The sequence below is a fragment of the Leptopilina boulardi genome, unplaced genomic scaffold, assembly GCF_019393585.1.
Source record: "Leptopilina boulardi isolate dan_hultmark-lab unplaced genomic scaffold, ZJU_Lbou_2.1 LbouV2_302, whole genome shotgun sequence".
Taxonomy (NCBI): Eukaryota; Metazoa; Arthropoda; class Insecta; order Hymenoptera; family Figitidae; genus Leptopilina; species Leptopilina boulardi.
In genome coordinates this window covers 449,110-468,862 of record NW_026137866.1, presented here as the reverse complement: position 1 = coordinate 468,862, position 19,753 = coordinate 449,110, and the positions used below count along the sequence as shown (strand labels likewise).

At 27.0% G+C, this 19,753-nt stretch overlaps 3 protein-coding genes across 4 annotated transcripts in view; 1 reads left to right on the top strand and 2 right to left on the bottom strand.

The window, feature by feature from the left end:
* The first annotated feature begins 1,095 nt into the window (after positions 1–1,095).
* Positions 1,096–12,082, top strand: LOC127282674 (uncharacterized). The gene is made up of 11 exons (XM_051307071.1): positions 1,096–1,213; positions 1,436–1,627; positions 4,737–4,896; positions 5,227–5,365; positions 6,889–7,031; positions 7,350–7,473; positions 7,676–7,822; positions 9,560–9,792; positions 11,197–11,391; positions 11,534–11,658; positions 11,796–12,082. Exons 3-11 carry the CDS (start codon positions 4,857–4,859, stop codon positions 11,952–11,954), a joined length of 1,305 nt encoding a protein of 434 aa, XP_051163028.1. The 5' UTR covers positions 1,096–1,213; positions 1,436–1,627; positions 4,737–4,856; the 3' UTR covers positions 11,955–12,082.
* A 799-nt stretch (positions 12,083–12,881) lies between these two features.
* On the bottom strand, positions 12,882–14,186 carry LOC127282854 (uncharacterized; the record flags this gene model as incomplete). The annotated part of the gene is made up of 1 exon (XM_051307391.1): positions 12,882–14,186. A coding segment is annotated over one exon (489 nt), but the record flags the coding sequence as incomplete, so codon positions are not given.
* Positions 14,164–19,753, bottom strand: part of LOC127282673 (potassium channel subfamily K member 18-like) — a 42,135-nt gene continuing 36,545 nt past the window's right edge. Inside the window, exons 4-6 of one of the 2 annotated variants that reach the window (XM_051307069.1) lie at positions 19,100–19,494; positions 15,270–15,657; positions 14,164–14,302 (exon numbers count right to left, since the gene is read on the bottom strand). In XM_051307069.1, coding sequence (XP_051163026.1) covers positions 14,187–14,302; positions 15,270–15,657; positions 19,100–19,494 — 899 coding nt within the window. In that variant the 3' untranslated portion in view covers positions 14,164–14,186. Of the gene's footprint in view, positions 14,303–15,212; positions 15,658–19,099; positions 19,495–19,753 lie in introns of both variants that reach the window. The other variant, XM_051307068.1, reaches the window with a different exon arrangement.

The following is a 19,753-nucleotide window of genomic DNA, read 5'->3' as shown; positions in this document are numbered from 1 at the left end:
ATTCTTTTCAATCGAAGTTTGCAATTCTCAACAGCATGGCAATCTGAAAGTTTTAGCGTCTTTTACAGGGTAGGTTTTACCATTGCGTGACGACTCGACCGACCCAGAGATTATCGACCCTGCTTGACCGTCTTAACATACGGTATAAAGCAAAAGGGTTGGTCGTTCCACCTTCTGTTAAATTTATCCCACCCGCCGGGAGCATCAAATTAATTCTGGCACTTGTGCGCAAAAAAAAAAAAAAACTATTCCGCGCACTTCTTCTTAAACTTTTCTGCACCACTTGCGCGAGCTGAAAATATTATCGAATTTCACGTGAATAAGATAAATAATCGATTACTTTACTAGAATAAGATAAATTTATTTCTTGACTGAAAAAAATATTTATTTGATTCAAGTTATTCTTTACTTAATTATTATTAAAATAAATATTTATTTTTATTAAATTATTATGGTATTTGTTTTAAATACCAGAAATTATTGGTTCAAATATAGTTTGTTTAATTCAATTATTTGGTTTCAAAAATTATTTGGTAAATATTTATTTGATAATAGTCGTAAGTAACCGATTATTTGAATCAAAGCCAAAAAAAATCAAAAACGGTTTTAGAACGAGTTTCTTGCCCACTGGGAATAAATTATTTTTTTTTATGTAAAATCAAGAGAGTAAAAAACAGTATAAATAATATTTCTACTTCGTGGGAGTAGATAAATTTAAAAAAAGAAAAAAATTTTTAAATGAAGTAAACCTTCTCTTCTTTAAAAGTAGATAAAAAGTTTAGATGTCTATAAGGAATGGAATCAGTGTAAGTTTTACACTAAGACTAAAACTCTTCTCAAAGACTTGGGAAAACTTCACATTTAAAGAGAGTAGAATTTCACAATGCAAAGTATAAAGTTCACTACAAGGAAGTTTTTCTTTTTTCTTCTTCTTTTTTTTTAGTTTGAAAAAATGAAGCAAATTTTTTGGTGTGATTTCTCGCGCGTTTTGCTATATATATATATCTCGTTTTATTCTGATTGTTCGGCGGCATTTAGATTAATTGAATTCCAAGTTTGTTAATGCGGTCAGTAGAAATTTGTACCTGCACACAGCATGTGTGAATGTGTGTGCGCGCGCGTGTCTTGCCAATAGGTTCAGAGAACCAAAGAATCACAGGGTGTAGATCCGTCGGTGTATAAGCTGTAGACCAGTTCAACGCGAGTCGTTCAGGTTTCAAATCACAAAACTTACAATACAATATATATAAACACACATATATACATATTGTATGTGTGTACTCTGATTATTTTTTTTTTTGCAAACGCGCGCAAATTTTTTTTTTTTTTTTTTTTGGGAAAAATTTTTCCCTTTTCTGAGACTAGTTTTTTTAAAATAAAAAAAATAGTTTTTTATTTTTCATAAATTTTTGATTGAAAATATTTATATTTCAAGTGCTTACCATGAAAATTCCAAAGTGTCTACTCCATGTGGCGGAAGAATTGTTATAATTTATAATCTTCTTTTATTAGACTGATGAAGAAACGTCCTGGAATTGAAGCGAATTTCTAGTATATATGTATATATAGATATATAGATATATATACATATTTAGTGAAAGTAAAAGAAAAAAATGCTATGTTGTGGGTAAGAGCTATTGTATTTTACGGTTTCGCACTCCATTTTACTCATTAAACATATAGCACCACACTATGGTGGAAATTTTTTTTTTTCTAATCTTACGCACCTTTTTTGGATAAAAAAAGATTTTTTTTTATCTTCCTCCAGGATAAAAAAAGATAATATGTAGAAGTTTTTTAGATTCGTTTTTCAAGTATTTTTTTTTGGCATATTCGAAAAAAACTTTTTACCTGGAACAGCGATATATTTCACTAAAATAGGGAAAATTTTCCTTATTCTAGAGAAACATATCGCTAATCCAGATAAAGATTTTTAATAATTATTTGAAAATAAAAATTTCTTGATTTTTTATAAATTGATGATCTTTCTAATTGCGAGAGAAATAAAAAGCCGGTGCACGTGTTGGCAGGCATCAAATGTTTACAGACAATTTTTATTTGATATTTATAAATATATAATAAATAAATAATAAATATATAATATTTGATTAAACTAAAAATTATTTTATACAAATTTTATTTGTTCTAAAAAAATATTTCTTTTATTTAAATATGCCCAATAATTTTTGTATTTGAAACAAAAATAAAAATCTAAATGAAAATTATATTTGATGTAAGGAAATATTTATTCGATAATATAGTCAAGTAAATAATTATTTGAATCAAATAAATTTCTAATTAAAAAAATAAAACCCTCTCAAATTTAGTTTTTTTGTAATAATAATGTTAATTAATATAACAATGAATAATATTGCAAGTATATTTTGAAATTTGTACATATGTAACAATTATTATGTTTATTTTATATAATCAACAATTAAAATAGTTCTTAATGAGAAACAATTATATGAGAAATGGCTTTGGTTTTTTTTAACGAATAAAAGGTCATTGCGTATTTCCTGAAAAAGTATAAAATATCTTTTAGCATATACTTGGAATTAATAAGTATCTTGTATAATGAATTAACTATTGATCGAGCAACAAATTACCAACGGTTATTTATATATAATAGACACAGACACACGTGTTTTGTTTACTAATAATAGTTTATATTACGAAAAAATTTATATTAAAAATTTTATTACAAATGTATATTCAATATTACTATATATTTAATATTACTTTTGTATTTAATTTATTTATATACTTTATATATTTAATTTTTTATAAAATGAAGTTTTTTGATAAAAAAATTTTTTGCTCAAATGACACTTGTAAATTTAGATAGTTTCGAATTTTACTACCAATTAGTGTTAACTTGGAGCTTATACGATATAATCTTGAATAATCCGAGTACTTTGTAAAGCTACTCGTTGGATTGCATGTAAATGAGGAAAAACATCGGTGATCCCTGTAATTACATCAATAATATAAAACATTCTATTCATAACATTATAAATAAAAAGAAATATTTATTTTATTTAAATTAATAATATTTATTTTATTAAATTATATAGAAATCCAAAAAGCAACCCTAATTCTGATTATTTAGGATAAATGAAGTAAAAATAAATAATAATAATAATAAACATTAAATTAATAAAAAATAAATCAAAAATGAAGTTAAAACATTCCATAATTTTTATTGTCTCTATATATTAGTAATTTCTGAACATAAAGAAATTCCTTTGTGTTAGCCTTAGGCTGAAATACTGATTATAGCTTTTGTGCTCTCATAAAATATGCACCTGAGTCAGTAGTTCATCGAAGAATATACTCAAGTTTTTTTTTTTTTTAGTCAATTCAAGTTCAAGTTAACTTGACTTTCTTAAAATATGCAATGTCACACATTATTTTTAAGATAAATGTTTATAATAATAAAATACAAAATAATACAATTTTCACAATAATTATGTTTTTCTATTACATTTTAAACTTATAAATTGGAATATTTTTCCTGTTTAAATAAATAAATTTTGGTACATTTTATATTTCCCGTGTGAAAATTGCCCTACCAGGGCCCTAATAGGAAATGAAACGCTACACCTGATTAGGGCCAAATCAGGGCGATCAGAAAATATGAGTTTCCTAATTAGGACCACATCAGCGGCGTTTTATTCCCTAATAGGGCAGCCTAATCCGGCCCCGATCTGGGCCCTGGTAAAATTTCTATATTTGAATTGTAAAATTAAAGAAAAAATTAGTTTTAAAATAAAAAGTTTTCCTTAGTTTTATAATCAAATAATAAAAAATCGTATATTATATATGAAACAGAATTTTAGAATCATTTTCTTTTTTTTTTGTCATAAAATAATGGGAAAAGTTGAAAAGAGAGAATTCTGTGAAGTGGCAATTGGTGTAATTATTATTCATTCGAGGCGCGTACACATAAAAAGGGGGATATAGAGCCTAGGGGCCATTTTTTGACGTTAGCTAATATATATATACATATATACATGTGAGTTGACGTAAAAAAAATAAGTAGGAGAGCATTCACGCAACATTACTTCGGTTCACTGAGTTCGTAGGTGCACTCAGGTGTAACTCTCATTGTAAGCATGGAAATCCCGGATGAACATTTCTGCATTGTCAGATAGGACCATAGTCATATCCTCATTCTATCATGTTGACGAAATTTTCTCGGCTAATATTAACGGAAATGAACAAATTTTTTTCTTTTTTTTTTGGAATATTTTATATTTTCAATTGTTATGGTTATTCCTCTTCCGATAAAAAGAGTTTCTCAATATTGTAATTCTTATATTATATGAATTTTTTCATTTTTATATTTCATTTAGTTCTTATCTTTCATTAATAGAAGTTACTTATTACACGCACAAGTTTATTTAAAAATTCTAAAATATTTGTTTCAAATACAGAAATAGGTTCTAGAGTTTATTTATTTCAATTAAATTTTGTTTCGAAAAATTATTTGGTTCAATTATATAAATATTTATTTGATAATAATTTGAACTTGGAAAATAAAAATTAGAAAACATATTTTTTAGCAAAAAAGTGTATAAAATAAATAATTCTAATTTTTATAATTAGAGGTAAAATATTCTCTCAGGAAAAAAAGGTGGCTTTAAAAAAAAATTTAAATTCAGTGAAAAATTGTTAAGAATAAATTTTTGAAATATGGAAAATATTGATCCTTACAATAATGTATGTTGTAGTTGCCGTCAATTCAATTACGAAATCTGGAAGATAATCCAATAAAAGATCCATAAATTAAATTGAATTTCCACTTTGATATATTACAAACGAAAATTATCGAGTTTGAGACACTTTGGAAAATGACGTCATGGATTCTAATGTTTGGAGCATTGTTTCTAGGTGAGTTGCGTGAGATAATACAATTTTTTTTCTTTTTTTTTAAGACAGATGAAAATCTTTGAATAAATTCATTTTAATGGGCCACACTTTTTTATCCTATATACCTTCAAAAAAATATTTATTGCCCTCAATAGATAAGCGTCATGAATATTCAAAAGCAGAAAATTTTTTTTTACCAAAATTTGCAAATTTATTTTTTCCAAATAAACCAAAATTATTTAATTAATAAAATATGAAAAAATTATTTAATAGAAAAAATATTTTTTTCAATATAAAAAAAAAAATAAATTGAAAATAGATATAATGATAAAAAAAAATTTTATATTACAGCACATCAATCGATAATCGTGACAGGGGAAAATTGCATGAAAGATGAACACCAAAAATGCATATCCTTAGCGGATCCTTTACTTAAGGATCCACAACTCATTTTCCCAGACAACATGAAGGACATTGATAATGTCTGCAGGTAATTGAGTTAATAAAATAGATTGTTATTTATTATTTAAAAAACCACGTCAAGGCGATTGATTTCTATATGTTTTAGCGAGTCTATAAGTAGAACTGGAAAAATTCCATTTTACTTTTAATTCGTTCAACTTTTTTCTTTTTTTTTTTTTTTAGGAAACTTGGAAATGTAATTGTTTGACATTTTCCTGCTCTGTTTATTTCGATCATTATTTTTTTGCACATTTGCTTTTTTTTCATTTCAATTTAGAAAGTAAAGATAAAAATCATTTCTTGTGACTGTCTGATATATATAGAAAGAGATCTTCTTTTTTATATTTTGTAAACTAGTTTGTTTACATGTATTGTGAAGGTTCTTATGTGTATAAAATCTATGAAGGTGATAGACTATAGTTTTTATGTCCTATGTCAAGGTTTAACGTTGTCACATACTAGGTTATAAATGTGAGTAATAAAGTTCAAGACCAAAAAACGAGAGAACGACATAATTTCATTTATCTTAATTTTGACACAAAATTTTCATTTTTTACTAAACAAAATCTAAATTTTTATTTAATTATAATAATATTATTATTTTTCCGGCAAGATCCTATTTATTCAAATAAAAATTTGTTAAATGCAAATATTGTTTGCGAAAAAAAAGAGAGGATATTAATATCAATTTTACTTAAAATGTATCATAATGCAGCAGACAATGCTTCTGTTGGTGGAATAAATATACACACCTCTCAACAAGGTAATGGAGTTTAGCAGGGTGTGAAGAATCTTAATTTTATTCGAGATAAGAAATAAGCTGGTAACTTCACTATGCAGAAACAAGACTTCATTTCTCAAATTTTCCATGCAGTCGAGAAAATATGATTCTCTCGAGAAATGACACAACAAAAAAAAAGTAACAGAAAAAAAGGAACAAAAAAAAAGAAAAACAAGTTGGAAAAAATAAATGAAGACGTTAAAAAATATATTTTGTTTTCTTTTTTTTTCTCAAGTTTACATCCAACTATCTCGTAATGTGAAAAATGCAAGCACGTTATATGAATATGCATGAATATTACTATCTGCCTTTCACGTGCTAAATATTAAACTGAGGAAGTTGTAAGAAATTTTTATCTCAGAGACTAGTTTTTTTTTATATACGTTATAATAAACATCTTGTAAAACTGTTCTACTTTTCTTTCTATATAATTCTATATATCTTTCATTTGTTCAGTTATAAATTAAAAAATAGAACTTTATTTGCTAAATTTTATTGTTCGGAGATAAAAAAAAAAGTACAACAAATTTATTATATACCTTTATGAGGGCTTTTATGGATTTTTAAAAATATCTTCTTTATGAAGGAATACTGTTTTTTTTTTATTATAAAAACATAAAATTTTATATACACTGAAAAAAAATAGTTTAAATATTTATTTAATAAAGTAACCTTTGAATTTTTCTGGAAGCAAAAACTTTATATTGTATAATTAAAATTTTTTTAGTTTTAGGGATTATTATATTCTTTTTCTATTTTGAAAATTACAGAGCGTGGTCCAATTTTGTGGACTGTATTAGAAGGTACACTGATAAATGCTTTTCCAAAGAGAGGAGAGAGCAATTTAATTCAGCCGTTGAAGTTTCAATAGAATCTGTTCATCAAATGTGTTCAGTTTCTTCATATCAAACTGGTAATCATTTAATTTTTATTTATTTATAATTTTAGAAATAGAAAAAAAAAGAATTAATATTTTTTGTACAGTACTTTAGTATTCGTATATTGAATAGAGAAATATTTCTGTAAGTAGTAAAAGTCAGTTTCGGTCAGACAAAACGTTTCCGAATTATTCACATTTTTCTATACAGTTAAATTTCTACACAGTATAAATTTTCAAAAATAAAAAACTTAAAATAAATGAAAATAAATAAAAAAAATTTTTAAATAAATGAAAATAAATGACAAATTGATAAAAATTCTCCAACGAGAAAATAATTATAACTTTTGACAGAGTACTTGCAACACGCTTCTTGCATAAAGTCAACGGTAATTGATTCTGAGCACTGTGGTAATCAGTATGCAGCTCTCGTTAACGAAGTATCGAGAAGAGAAGTAGTAAAACCGAATCTCTGTTGGTGAGTAAATTTTATTTTCTTTACATTATACCCCCCCCTCTCTCTCTCACTCTTCTTTTTTTCCCTTCTCATCACTTCAATATCGAGTGATAATTTTCTTCTTTTTTTATATTTCCAATATTTCCTCAATACGAGGTGGAGAAAAAAAAAAAAATTTTCTCTTTCCTTTAAAAGGATTAATGAGTACAATTTATTGCTACAGTGCACATTATCACTTTCGAACGTGCGTCATAATGGAAACGAGAAAAAGATGTGATGGGAATGAACCCGAAGGAACAGCTGCAAAATTCTCAAGGCAAATCTTGGATAAGGCTCTCAGTTTCTTACAAGACCAATGTGCAAATTACATGTAAGTTTTTTTTTACTATATTTTTTTTGGGGGGGTGAAAAAATTGATTATCATAAATTGAAAAGATATTTGGAAAAATATAAAAATAACTTCGTATTTGATTTTAAAAGCAAATAATATAAATAATTTAAAATCAATCGAAATTTATTTTTCAATTAAAATTATTTACATTAAATCGAATGAAATTTGTGTTTAAATTAAATTTATTATTTACACTAAATCAACAAAATAAATATGTTTAAAAACACATTTAAATGTTTGAGGAATGATAAAATAAGTTTAAATTATAATTAATTTAATATTATTACAAGTTTATGTGTACCGGAAATCCGTTCAAAGCCGAAAGGCATGAACTATGAATAATAAATAAATAAATAATAAATAAGTTTAAATTATTAAACATTGATTCGAAAATATATTTCAAATGTAAAAATAAAATATTTTTCTGTATCCCCTACCCGAAAGTACGGACTTCCCTGTCGGTAATCGTTCAGGGAAGAACGGCTTTTGTGGCCGGCCAGAAACAACGTGCGCTCTGATTGGCTACGAGACTTTAAAGGCTTGATGGCATAGCAACCACATAGCAACGCTTATTTCATGGCCTGTTTTGTGTCAAGTGCGGTAAATAACCACAAAAATAAGCAACCTAAGTTAAAAAAAAGTGACAAATCATGTATAAATAAGATGTACTTGTGTAAGTGTTATTGTACTTTCTCCTTCTTTTTAAATGTCTAAACTGAAAATCTTTCACTTTCATCCACTATTATAAAGTAAACAAAAATTTTCAAAGGTTAACTATATATACACAAAGACACAACACAGGTGATTAGATGCCTTATGGTTAATAAACTAAATTCCATATGCCAAATTATTATTCGTGCATTGGATTTTTGTGCGTTTTATTTATATTTTTCATATAATTTTGACGCCCGCCCCGACCAGCAAAACCTCGGCTTCGCCTCGGTTTTGCAAAAGTCGGGCGGGCTACCTGTCATCTGTAACTAAGCCTTCTGCTACAAGCTTCGCTACGTGGCCGGGAGGGCGCGCTGACGCGAGCCACAGCAGTAGACACATGGTTAATGCCATTTTATTAAAAAATAATAATTATTAAACGTACTTTCGAGTGGGGATAAAGAAAAATTGTATACGACACACGGCCAAAAAGTTTGATGCCCTGCTGAGCGTGATATAAGGCCTCGGCTTCGCCTCGGCCTTATATTTCACGCCCGCCAGGAAATCCAACTTTCTGGCCTAGTATCGTAATATACTATTTAATAAAACTCTAATGGAATAAAAATAAATTCCCTTTGTAGAAATAATAATTTTTTTAGTTTTTCTTTAAAAAAAAAAAACAAAGAATGTACTGTTATATTATTTTTTCAAAATTGTATGTTAAAAATTTGTTCTATATACACGCATATGTGCACACACATCAAAAGAATCAATAGCGTGAATCATTTTTTACGAGTTCCAGCAATCATTAAAAAAAAGGGGACAAATTTTATTTATATAAACTAAATATAATACTCAGAAAAAAATTCTGTTTCAACTAACTTATGCTTGAATCTTTATTTGATAAGACAATTATTTGAATCAAATAAATTTGGTAATAAAATAAATAAAAAAATAAATAAAATAATAAAATAACATTTCTTCAATTTGTTTTTTTTTTATAAATAAAAGAATTGATTTGAAAAAAAATTGAAAATTCCATGTTTGTGTTTATTTTGTCCTCAGACCAAACAGTGGCAATTGTCCCGTATCGATGATGGATAATTCTGTGCCACTGTCAGTGAGTCCACTTGGCGAGGGTTCGAATGCATTATCAGGGGGACAAAGCCGTTCATATCAACGTACGGCATCGCCTGATACTTATGCGAGTAAAACCAGTGACTTTTACAGCGCCTTCCCTAACACAGCTTACCCTACGGCATTCAAAAGTACCGGACGTGCCCTGAATCCACCATCAGGTACGTTTCCAACATTATATGTATTTCATAAAGTTATAAACGACATTGTGTTTGCGAGTCGTGACTCGTATTCCTCTAACACAGGTAGTCATTTCTACGAATCTAGCTTAAGGGATTTTATTCCCAAGTACCGATTCAAGGTAATACTTTGCCAATAAAACTCAGGAGGGGAACAAAAAAAAAAAAAAAATCCTCAATGTAAGCTTAGATTACGAAATCGCATAAACGTGTCTTGGAAAAATAATTTTCAAACGCAAAATCTTCCTTTATGAAAAAATGATAAACATCCATTACTTACATGGTTCAATAAATGCGCTACAATATTCAGAAAAATTTTATCTATAATATAAAAATAGAATATAATAATTATTTTTTGAAAAAAAACCAAAATTGTAAAAGTAGACAGAAATAACAATAAAAAAAAGAAACTGAGAAGAGCTTCTTTTGTTACTTAGACATCAACGAAAAATTGTTTTGCAAAAGTTGTATGGGAATTTAAAAAAGCTAGAAGAAGAGAAAAGTAGAAAATTTATGCGCTCGGTTTCTATCTATTTTCTTTCTTCTATGTTTTAGCTTTTCGGAAGATAAGAGTCTAAATTTATTCTTGAACTTTTTGAGATAAAAGTTCGGCTTTATAAAGAAAACTCGCTCAGCAAGTTCAATTATCCAGAATTTTATTGAAAGAAATAAAATCGTATTAACAACAATGAATAAAAGATTACCTCTTAATGGGAATACTTTTTTTTAACGAAAGATACACACTAAAAAGTGAAATAATTCACTTGAAATTGAAATATAATTTCACTTGTGTGGAGTGAAAGTTCACTTTACTTGAACTACAATTCCCGGTTGAAAAGTAAAATTTTAATCATCCGAATTAAATTTTAACATTACTTTAAAAAATTAGTGTTTAAAAGTTGTTATAGAAAAAACAAAATGCTAAAATTGAAATTATTATTGTGATGATCAATTATTGATAATAATAATTATTAAACTTATATTAATTAATATAATTTATTGTTATTAATTTTAAAAAATTAAACTTTTTGTAATGTTAAATATATATTTAATATTTTATTATTATTTTTTTATTTTTAATATACAAAAAAAATATATAATTGTTATTAAAAAATGTATAATAGTTAATATAATATAATAGTACACTTTAAAAAGAAAGTACTAAAACAGTACCGATTTTAGGTATCAAAATAGAACCTAATGACAAGTTCGTACCTGAAGTCGGTATTAAATTAATACCTTTCTTTTTACAGTGTATATAAATATTTTCCAATTATTATGAAATGTTTCAGAATAAAAATGCTGCGATTTTTTTTTTACTACTAATAAATTATATTTTTAATTGAGAATTATTTTTAAATAAAAATAACTCACATTTTTTTGTAGGCTCGGAATCTCGAATATCTTCTTCGAGTGAAATTAAACCCTCATCAGCTCAAACATCATCGAATGTTGTACCTCAAATGAGTACTGAAAAATCTGTCGTAGAATTAAAGACTGAAAAATCAACTGAAAGAACAACAACAACAATAGTTGATGTCAACAACAATGTTAATAATAATATAAATAATGAAGAATCAGGTAACTTTTTTATATAAAATAAATATTTTTTTAAATTTTTTATTTTTTTTTTACTTATAAATATTATTGTTTATAAAATATTTTTTCAAAAATTTTATTTTTTAAAACTTTAAAAATTTTTTTTAAATATTTTTTTTTAAAGTTGCTATCGTTGTGACACAACGATCACCCAATTATGGACGAGGAATGTCTTGGACAACGCAATCAACGAAAACTTCTTCAGAAATTCCCGCTTGGGCAACGAGCACTTGGTTAGCTTCAAATCAGGTACAGAAAAAATGGAAAATAGTAAATATATTTTTTTTTACCTTCCTTTGGATTGAATTTACCTTTTTTTTTGATAAATAATGAATTAAAGAAAAATACTATATTACTAAAAATAAAAATCTTAAATTTTTCCATAGGCTCCAGTGACGGAATCCTGGTTTCCAGAGGCAGGAAGTTTTGGTGGCAACAACATCGACGAACCAAATCAGCAAGGTCTTTCAAAAAATAGTGAAAGAAATCTTAAAAATTCCCTAATAATCACTGTATTATTAATTAGCTTCGTTTTTATATTTTAGATTTGCACTTTTTACTTGTATAGCGAAAGAAAACATTCCATTCGAGAAATTTATATATATATATATATAGAGAGAAAAATTCACAATTACTGATACTATTTTTAAAAAAATAAATTTCACATGAATTATTTGAGTTTTGCACTTTTTCATCCCAATTATATTATAAAAAAAAATAAACGCGTCATTATAATATCTAAAATTGAGAAATTATTTAGTAATAATTAATTGCGATAAAACATGAAAAATTTAGTGTCAATAATTGTTCTTTTTCTTCTTTGATAAAACTTTTAAATACATTTAATTTATCAAATTATGCAATTAATTTTCCCTTATTTATATTATATAAATATTATTGTGTTTCCAATTTTCTCATAGAATTTCTATTTTTTAATATTGATTAATAATTTTAATATTATGGAAATTTTTTTTTTAAATAACTAAGTTTATATTTTTCACTAAGTGTACTTTTTACTGAATGATGATTTTGAGTAATGAAGAGCTGTGATTACTAGAGACTCGTTTACCTGCGTTGTATGAACTCCTGTAGAATATTTAATATTCTATTAATATAAAAAATAAAATAAAAATTATGTACAGAAGAAAAATATTGAATATTATATCGTTTTCCATAAAAATTACTTTTATTATGGATAACAGTTTTCTTTCACAAATTTCGAAACTTGAGTTACATCCTCTAACTACATTAAATGATATTTTTTTTATTTATTAAATATTTATAATTCTGGTCTTTGCCACTCAGATTAATTTTAAGAATTGAGCGATTATAATCGTCATTTCTTGTACAATAATATAGAAATTTATACAAATTTATTTATGGGACAAATGTTTTCTTACAGTTAATAGAATTTTTTTTTAAAACTTCTTAACCAATTTTTTCACGGAAAATCTACATTGTCTAATAATGGATTTTCTTTTCTTTTTTTTTTTGTTTTTTTTTCCTTTTTTTTGATTAACAGTTATTTAAGTTATTTTGGCTAAGATATAATTTTTTTTCAGAGTGATGGTAAAAAAGTGCACTAACTTGATTCTGCTATAGCTGAAAATAAAGTTTTTTTTTTTGTGATTTGAAAATTATTTTGGATTCGAATGAGTCCCTGTTATCGTAAGAATCATGTAAAAATTGTGGTAACTTTTTTTTTATATATAACAACCTTGGTGATATTTACAAATTTAATTTCATATAAAATTATCTTTTTTTAAATTGGTTCTTTTAGGAATCATTCATCCTTTTCTTTTTGCATAATTTTTATCGTGATATTATATTTTTAAATTTTAATACTTTTTGTCAAATCTTCTTTTGATTTTTTCCAACCTTTTTTTTTTAATCTTGTATCACATATCTTATATTCTTCTTTTTCTATATAATTCTAAATTTTTGTTTCTTCGTTTTTTCTTTTCTCTTCCTTAAAAGAATAACTGTTTCTTTTTCAGGTTTTTTTTAAATTCTAATCTTCATTTTCTATTCTTCTCGGGATTTTTTTCTTTTCGGTTCTTTATCTCTTGTTTTAGCTTCTCAGCAATCAATACAAGTTTTCCACTTTTGTGTTTTATTTTCCTCTCGATGTTATTCTTCCTTTCCAATTACTATTTCCTTCCTTTCGTTCTTTTTTTTTTGCAACATCCGTCTTCTTTATTGTCCCTCTACGTATATTAATCTTCCGAGTATTTTTTTTCAGTTCTTTTTCTAAAACTTTATAGTCTATTTTAAGCGGCACTGCAACGTCACATAAAGACGTTATTGGCGACACTTAAATGTTTTCTCGTCATTGAAGAACAATTAATATCCTCCTCGAATGTTACCATTTTTTCACGATTTCTAGTACCAACAGAATTTGTTGTTCCACTAATTGAATTTGAATTTGTTGGGGGCACTATTGTCACTTGGGGCCTTAATACCGATGGTGGAGGTGGGGGCACGGCAATTTCACTAATTGCTGCTGCGAGATTAAATTCACTAACACTTCGTGGCACAAAATATTCAAAAAGAAGTGATGCCTCCTGCTGCTGTTGTTGATGATGCTGTGTCGGTGACATTGCGCTACGTCTCAATGGTTGATTACGTTGAAAATGTGATTTTGTTGAATTTCGACAATCAAGAGATTTTTTCCTTGGCAATGAATGATGTCCTGGCGATGATGTTTTTAACGCACTATTTAATTGATGTTGCGCCAGGAGTTTCGCCGAATCGGTGGAACTCCTGGTTGGCTGTTGTCAGGAAGTCGACACCACTGACATTGCGATTGCCTCGTCATTCTGCTCCGATAATCTTGAATCTGTTGATGCTCCAAGGCCACCATCTGGCTCGGATTTGACGCCGTTTCCACCGCCTGACAAAAAAAGTCAAATAAATTAAGAGCTTTGATTCTTTATTGACAGAGGCTGGTTCTCTTTCTCCTGCGGTATATAATAGAAAAATTTCAGGATACAAAAATAATATATAGTTTCAAATTTTTAAGAGAAAAAAATATTTCCTTTGGAATATAAAAATTGAAACGTGACAATTTTCAAATATATATATCAACATTGACAGGTATTATTGTACAAATTGTATAAGCGATAAATCCCACGAGTTGTCGAGAAAGTTAATCAAAGCTTTCATTTTCTCAATTTTTGGAAAAGTAAACGTTTTTTTTTTCGATTTGAAGATTTATGATTGAAGTGTGGACAGTTTTATATCAAATAAAATGAGTCGTAAAAAAGTTTCAACCGTATAAAAGTGACATAAAAACGTTTGAAACCTTTATCGATTTCAAGTCGGAAAAATCTATTACATATCGAAAAAAAACCTTAACTAATTTTATATATGAATATTAACTTTCATAAATAGATATTTGAAAAAATTTTCTTTCTGATATATAATATATATTAAAGTGAAAAATGTGAAATACTAAAATATGCTTTGAGAAGTTTTCAAAAGCGCCTTTTGAGGGAAATATTTTCTGAAAAAAAACTGTATATAATAAAAATTGATGAAATATTCGATAAAAATGGAATTCTATTTTTTTTCTGGGTGGAAAATATGAAACCAGCTCTGCCAAGTAAGAAACTAAATGTCAAGCGCCACAATGGAGGGAATCCTCATGTGCAGGTACAGGTGTACTCAAATATAAAACCGCGCAGGTTAATTTTTTCAACAAAGCAACTTTTGTATTTAAATCAAAAAGAAATTTTTTTTTTTTTTAAAGTAAATCTTTTTAAAGCTCAAAAGCACGATTTTTTATTGCATTTGAGATATACCTGAACCTCCTATCTGGCCGCTGACCATCATCCCGCTCGACATTCCACAAGATTTACCAAAGACTCTGACCGCGCGTACCACCTCTTCTTGTACCAAATTGAAGCACATGGCGATCAATCCCATTCCAGCAAGAATGTACAAGCAGCAGGCGCATAGACTTAATTCTTCGAGTGTAGGATTTTGGGCATTCTTGCCAGCTGGCAATAAATCGCCAAATCCTATTGTACCAAGACTGGTGAAGCAGAAATAACCACCTTCCAAAAGTGTCCAACCCTCGAGGCGATTAAACATCACTGCTCCGCCGCATATGTACACAATTATTATTAATAGACAAAGAGTTATTGGCACTTTCACCGGATTATTCAAATCGTTGGCACAAGTTGTCGATGAATTCAACGAAAGTGTACATGGATAGTAATGTCTCTTTCCATTGTTGTAGGACTCCTTAAAAAAAAACAATAACAATTTCTTTTCTTAATTTTTATATACAAAAATAATAAAACAATTTAATAAAACAATTTTCAATTAACAGAATTTCATAGCGAAAAAAATTTATCTCATTCAAATAATCGGTTACTTGCGACTAAAATAAATATTTACTTGAACCAAATAATTTTTATTTGAATTAAATAAATTGTATTTGAACCAATCATTTCTGTATTTGAAACAAATACGATTTAATTGTCTCAAATAATAATTATTTGATAGAAGTAAATATTTATTTGAAAATAGTCAAGTAATTGATTATTTGAATCAATTAAATTTTTTTTCAGTGCAATTAACAGAATTTCATAGTGAAATAAAATTTATTTCATTCAAATAATCGGTTACTTGCGACTAAAACAAATATTTACTTGAACCAAATAATTTTTATTTGAATTAAATAAATTGTATTTGAAACCAATCATTTCTGTATTTGAAACAAATACCATTTAATTGTCTCAAATAATAATTATTTGATAGAAATAAATATTTATTTGAAAATAGTCAAGTAATCGATTATTTAAATCAATTAAATTTTTTTTCAGTGCAATTAACAGAATTTCATAGTAAAAAAAAAATTATTTCATTCAAATAATCGGTTACTTGCGACTAAAACAAATATTTACTTAAACCAAATAATTTTTGAAACCAAATATAATTGAATTAAAAAAACTGTCTTTGAACCAATAATTTCCGCATTTCTCTCTAAATCTGAATTAGTAAAAATGTTTACTAATTTAAATTAGTGACTTAATTTTTGCTTTGAAATTAGTTAAATTTTACTAATAGTTAGTAAAAGTTACTAATAGTTACTAGAATTTACTAATAATTAGTAAAATTTACTAATTTAGAAGCAAAAAGTGAGTCACTAATTGAAATTAGTAAACATTTTTACTAATTCAGATTTATAGAGTTGATACAAATATCATAATAACTATTTGATACAAATAAATATTTATTTGTTAATAGTAAAGTCGATTATTTGAATGAAATAAATTTTTTTTTTCAGTGCATTACAAAGATCTTTTTAAATTGCTCTCGCTCAATTTTCTCCAAAATAATTTCCCAGTACTTTTCTTTTATTTTCACAATTTTCTTTTATATAACCCATTTTTTCCTCTGAATTATAAAAAAATTAAACGAGGAATTTATTCATCGATCAGGAACAATGTAAGTCGAAAATATTCTTTCTTTTTTGAAATTTAAATTTCATTCTTCTCTAAAAGTCTCTTTGCAAGTAAAAGACGTCGGTTCGTGTGCGCAATTTGTCTGAAATTTCGAGAAAAAATCCTTTCTATATTTATTGACTGCGTTTTTTTTTTCAACTCTCCCCATCATCCATAATTTTCAAATATCGTGAAACAAAAAAAGTTTTTTTTTTGCGACATTTATCAAACTAAAAAAAAAAACAAAATAATTGAATTTTTCTTTTTTAATTTGTTTTCTCCGGGAAAAAAAAAAATTTATTAAAATCCTTGCAGACTTTATTAGATATTTTTACATCACATAAAAAGTTATGAAAGGTTTTATAACACGCTTCACAGCCATTAGCGAAGCTAACAGGAAAAATATTATAAATCATCAAAATTGAAAAGAACGTTTAAATTTTTTTTTTTTAAATATAAAAATTTACCGCTTTGTTGGAAAATTAGTTTTTTTTTCTAGCAAATAATATTCCCGTAAAAAGGAATGGAGTTTTTTTAATATAAAACTTTTTTTTGCATTTATCGTATTTTTTTATTGATTTAATTTAATATTTATTATTTAATATATCTATTTATGCTTTTTACATAGACTATAAAGCAGTGATTTTTATATTTTTTGATAAAAAAAATTACTACACGGAATAAAAAATCAAGGGTAATTAAATAAACACATATATACAAAGGTTGACTGTCATTAAAAGGGGTTAACAGTCAATAATAATTTTATTCGTTGATTTAATGTTCTGGAAAAAAGCAGTTTTTTTTTTATTATTGAAGAGCTTTTCAATGAAACCATATATACGAACATAATTTTGCAATAAACAGGATTTATTATTTTTTCCATTAAAAGGGAAAAAACTGTAAAAACGGAAAAAATTCTTCAAGCATTAATAATTATACAAAATAGGAAAAAAAATTATTTTAATTTTCTAACCTAATTTTTTTATGTTTTAAAAAAAAATCGGCCACTTTGAATATTTTCTCATTTATAATGAGAATGCATAGTAATTTTAAAATAGAAAAAAAAACTAAAAGATTTAATAATAAATGTTCTTTTGTGTTCATTTGTTTGAAACGCGAATGAAAAATAAATATTTATAATTCTGCATTACATGAAAAAAAAAAAAAAAATGGTGAATGAAGTTGAAATTTTTTTATTCTAACAACAAAGAAACATGATATCTAGTAATAATATTGAATTCCTTTCTTCTGTTATACAAAAGACGAGGTTTTTGAAAAACATTCCTCCAGTTCCTTTTTCCTGTTTATTTTGGCTACAATTTTTCACTTTCGTATCATATCAAGTGGAACAAGTGCTTTATGGTCAGACATGCAATTTTCGTTTTCCGCTCTCATGTCAACACAAGTAGAAAATGTGTTTTATAGCAAGACATACTGTTTTCACTCTTTTTACTTTAAAAGCTGTACCATTACTATTATAAATAAGTGAAAGTCAAGAATTTTCAAAAGAAAAATTGAAAATCATATTATTTACAAGAGAAATAAAAAATTGATATTTCCTAGTCATATAAAAAATTCGAATAAATGTTATACTTGAATTTTTATTCTTATACTGAATTATTAATAATTTCAATAATAAATAATTTTTTTTTCTCATCAGTCCGAAAAATTAATTAAAATAATAATTCCCGTATAGAAATTGCCATACCAGGGCCATAGTAGGGCTCTAATAGGGAATGAAACGCCACACCTGATCAGGGCCAAATCAGGGCGACCAGAAAATTATGTTTCCTAATTAGGGCCACATCAAGAGCAGCGTTTCATTACCTAATAGGGCAGTCTGATCCGGCCCCGATCTGGGCCCTGGCAAAATTTCTACAGGGGTTTTTTGAGTGGGACAAAAAAATCGATGACTGTTGTTTTCAATTTTTATATGCCTAATTTTATTTTTTATTTCAATTCAAAAATTTTCCTTGTTTTTAAAAAAAAATTTGGTATTTAATTTAAAATATTTTTCGTCAGTGGCATAATAATAAGAAATAACTCTCCGAATGAAACAATGAAATAATAAAAATAAAAAAAATAAGGTCTCGACAGATCAACTTTCTCGAGAATTCTTTGATAATTTTAGCTCGAAGGAAAAAAAGAAGAAGAAGAAGAAGATGAAGGAGGAGGAGAAATAAGAAAAAGAAATGTTCTCTTTCATCCTTAAAAGCATAAAATAGTAGGTAATCTACCTGGAGGGCTATGGTGGAACTTGTCGTCGGATGAAGAAGACCCTCGCTTCCACAATCGAGTAAAATCGCACTTCCGGTGCTACGAGTGCCAAGATCGTCACAAGAACTCTCTTTACTTGGCGCATAAAAGTTTCCAGCTCCCTTTGTCTCGACGTGGTTGTCGTAGCGATATGCTTTTCCCATGACACCTGACACTGGCGGCGGTGGCGGTGGTGGCTGCTGCTTTCGCGCACAACTTCGAGGTCGACAGATTCGACCGTAAAGTCTACGAAAGCTTCTTGCCAGGACATCTCCCACTGTGCTCAAATAGACCAACATTAATGGAATACCGGCAAGGGCGTAGACAATCGTGATTAATTTGCCCCAAACTGTACGTGGTGCGACACTACCGTATCCTAAAACATAGCCAAAAAAAAAAAACAAAAAATAACATTTAATTGCTGCTGATAATCAAGATTTAAACGAGTCACGGGAAAGGCAGATTTTAAACTCGACCCATTTCAAATCACTTTTTTTTTCATTGCGAATCAATTATTGAATTAGAATTTTCATTTTATTTAATTGAAACGATAAAAAGAATTTTGCACGAATTTTTAAATCGATCAATCAGAAATTGTTAGGAAAATTCTGATTTATAATTTTAAAAGACGAGCT

Coding starts and splice junctions, on each gene's coding strand:
- LOC127282674 (XM_051307071.1), top strand. CDS start 4,857: ATGACGTCATGGATTCTAATGTTTGGAGCATTGTTTCTAG. Junction 7,474..7,675: donor GTAAAACCGAATCTCTGTTG/GTGAGTAAATTT, acceptor TTATTGCTACAG/TGCACATTATCACTTTCGAA. Junction 9,793..11,196: donor TGCCCTGAATCCACCATCAG/GTACGTTTCCAA, acceptor ATTTTTTTGTAG/GCTCGGAATCTCGAATATCT.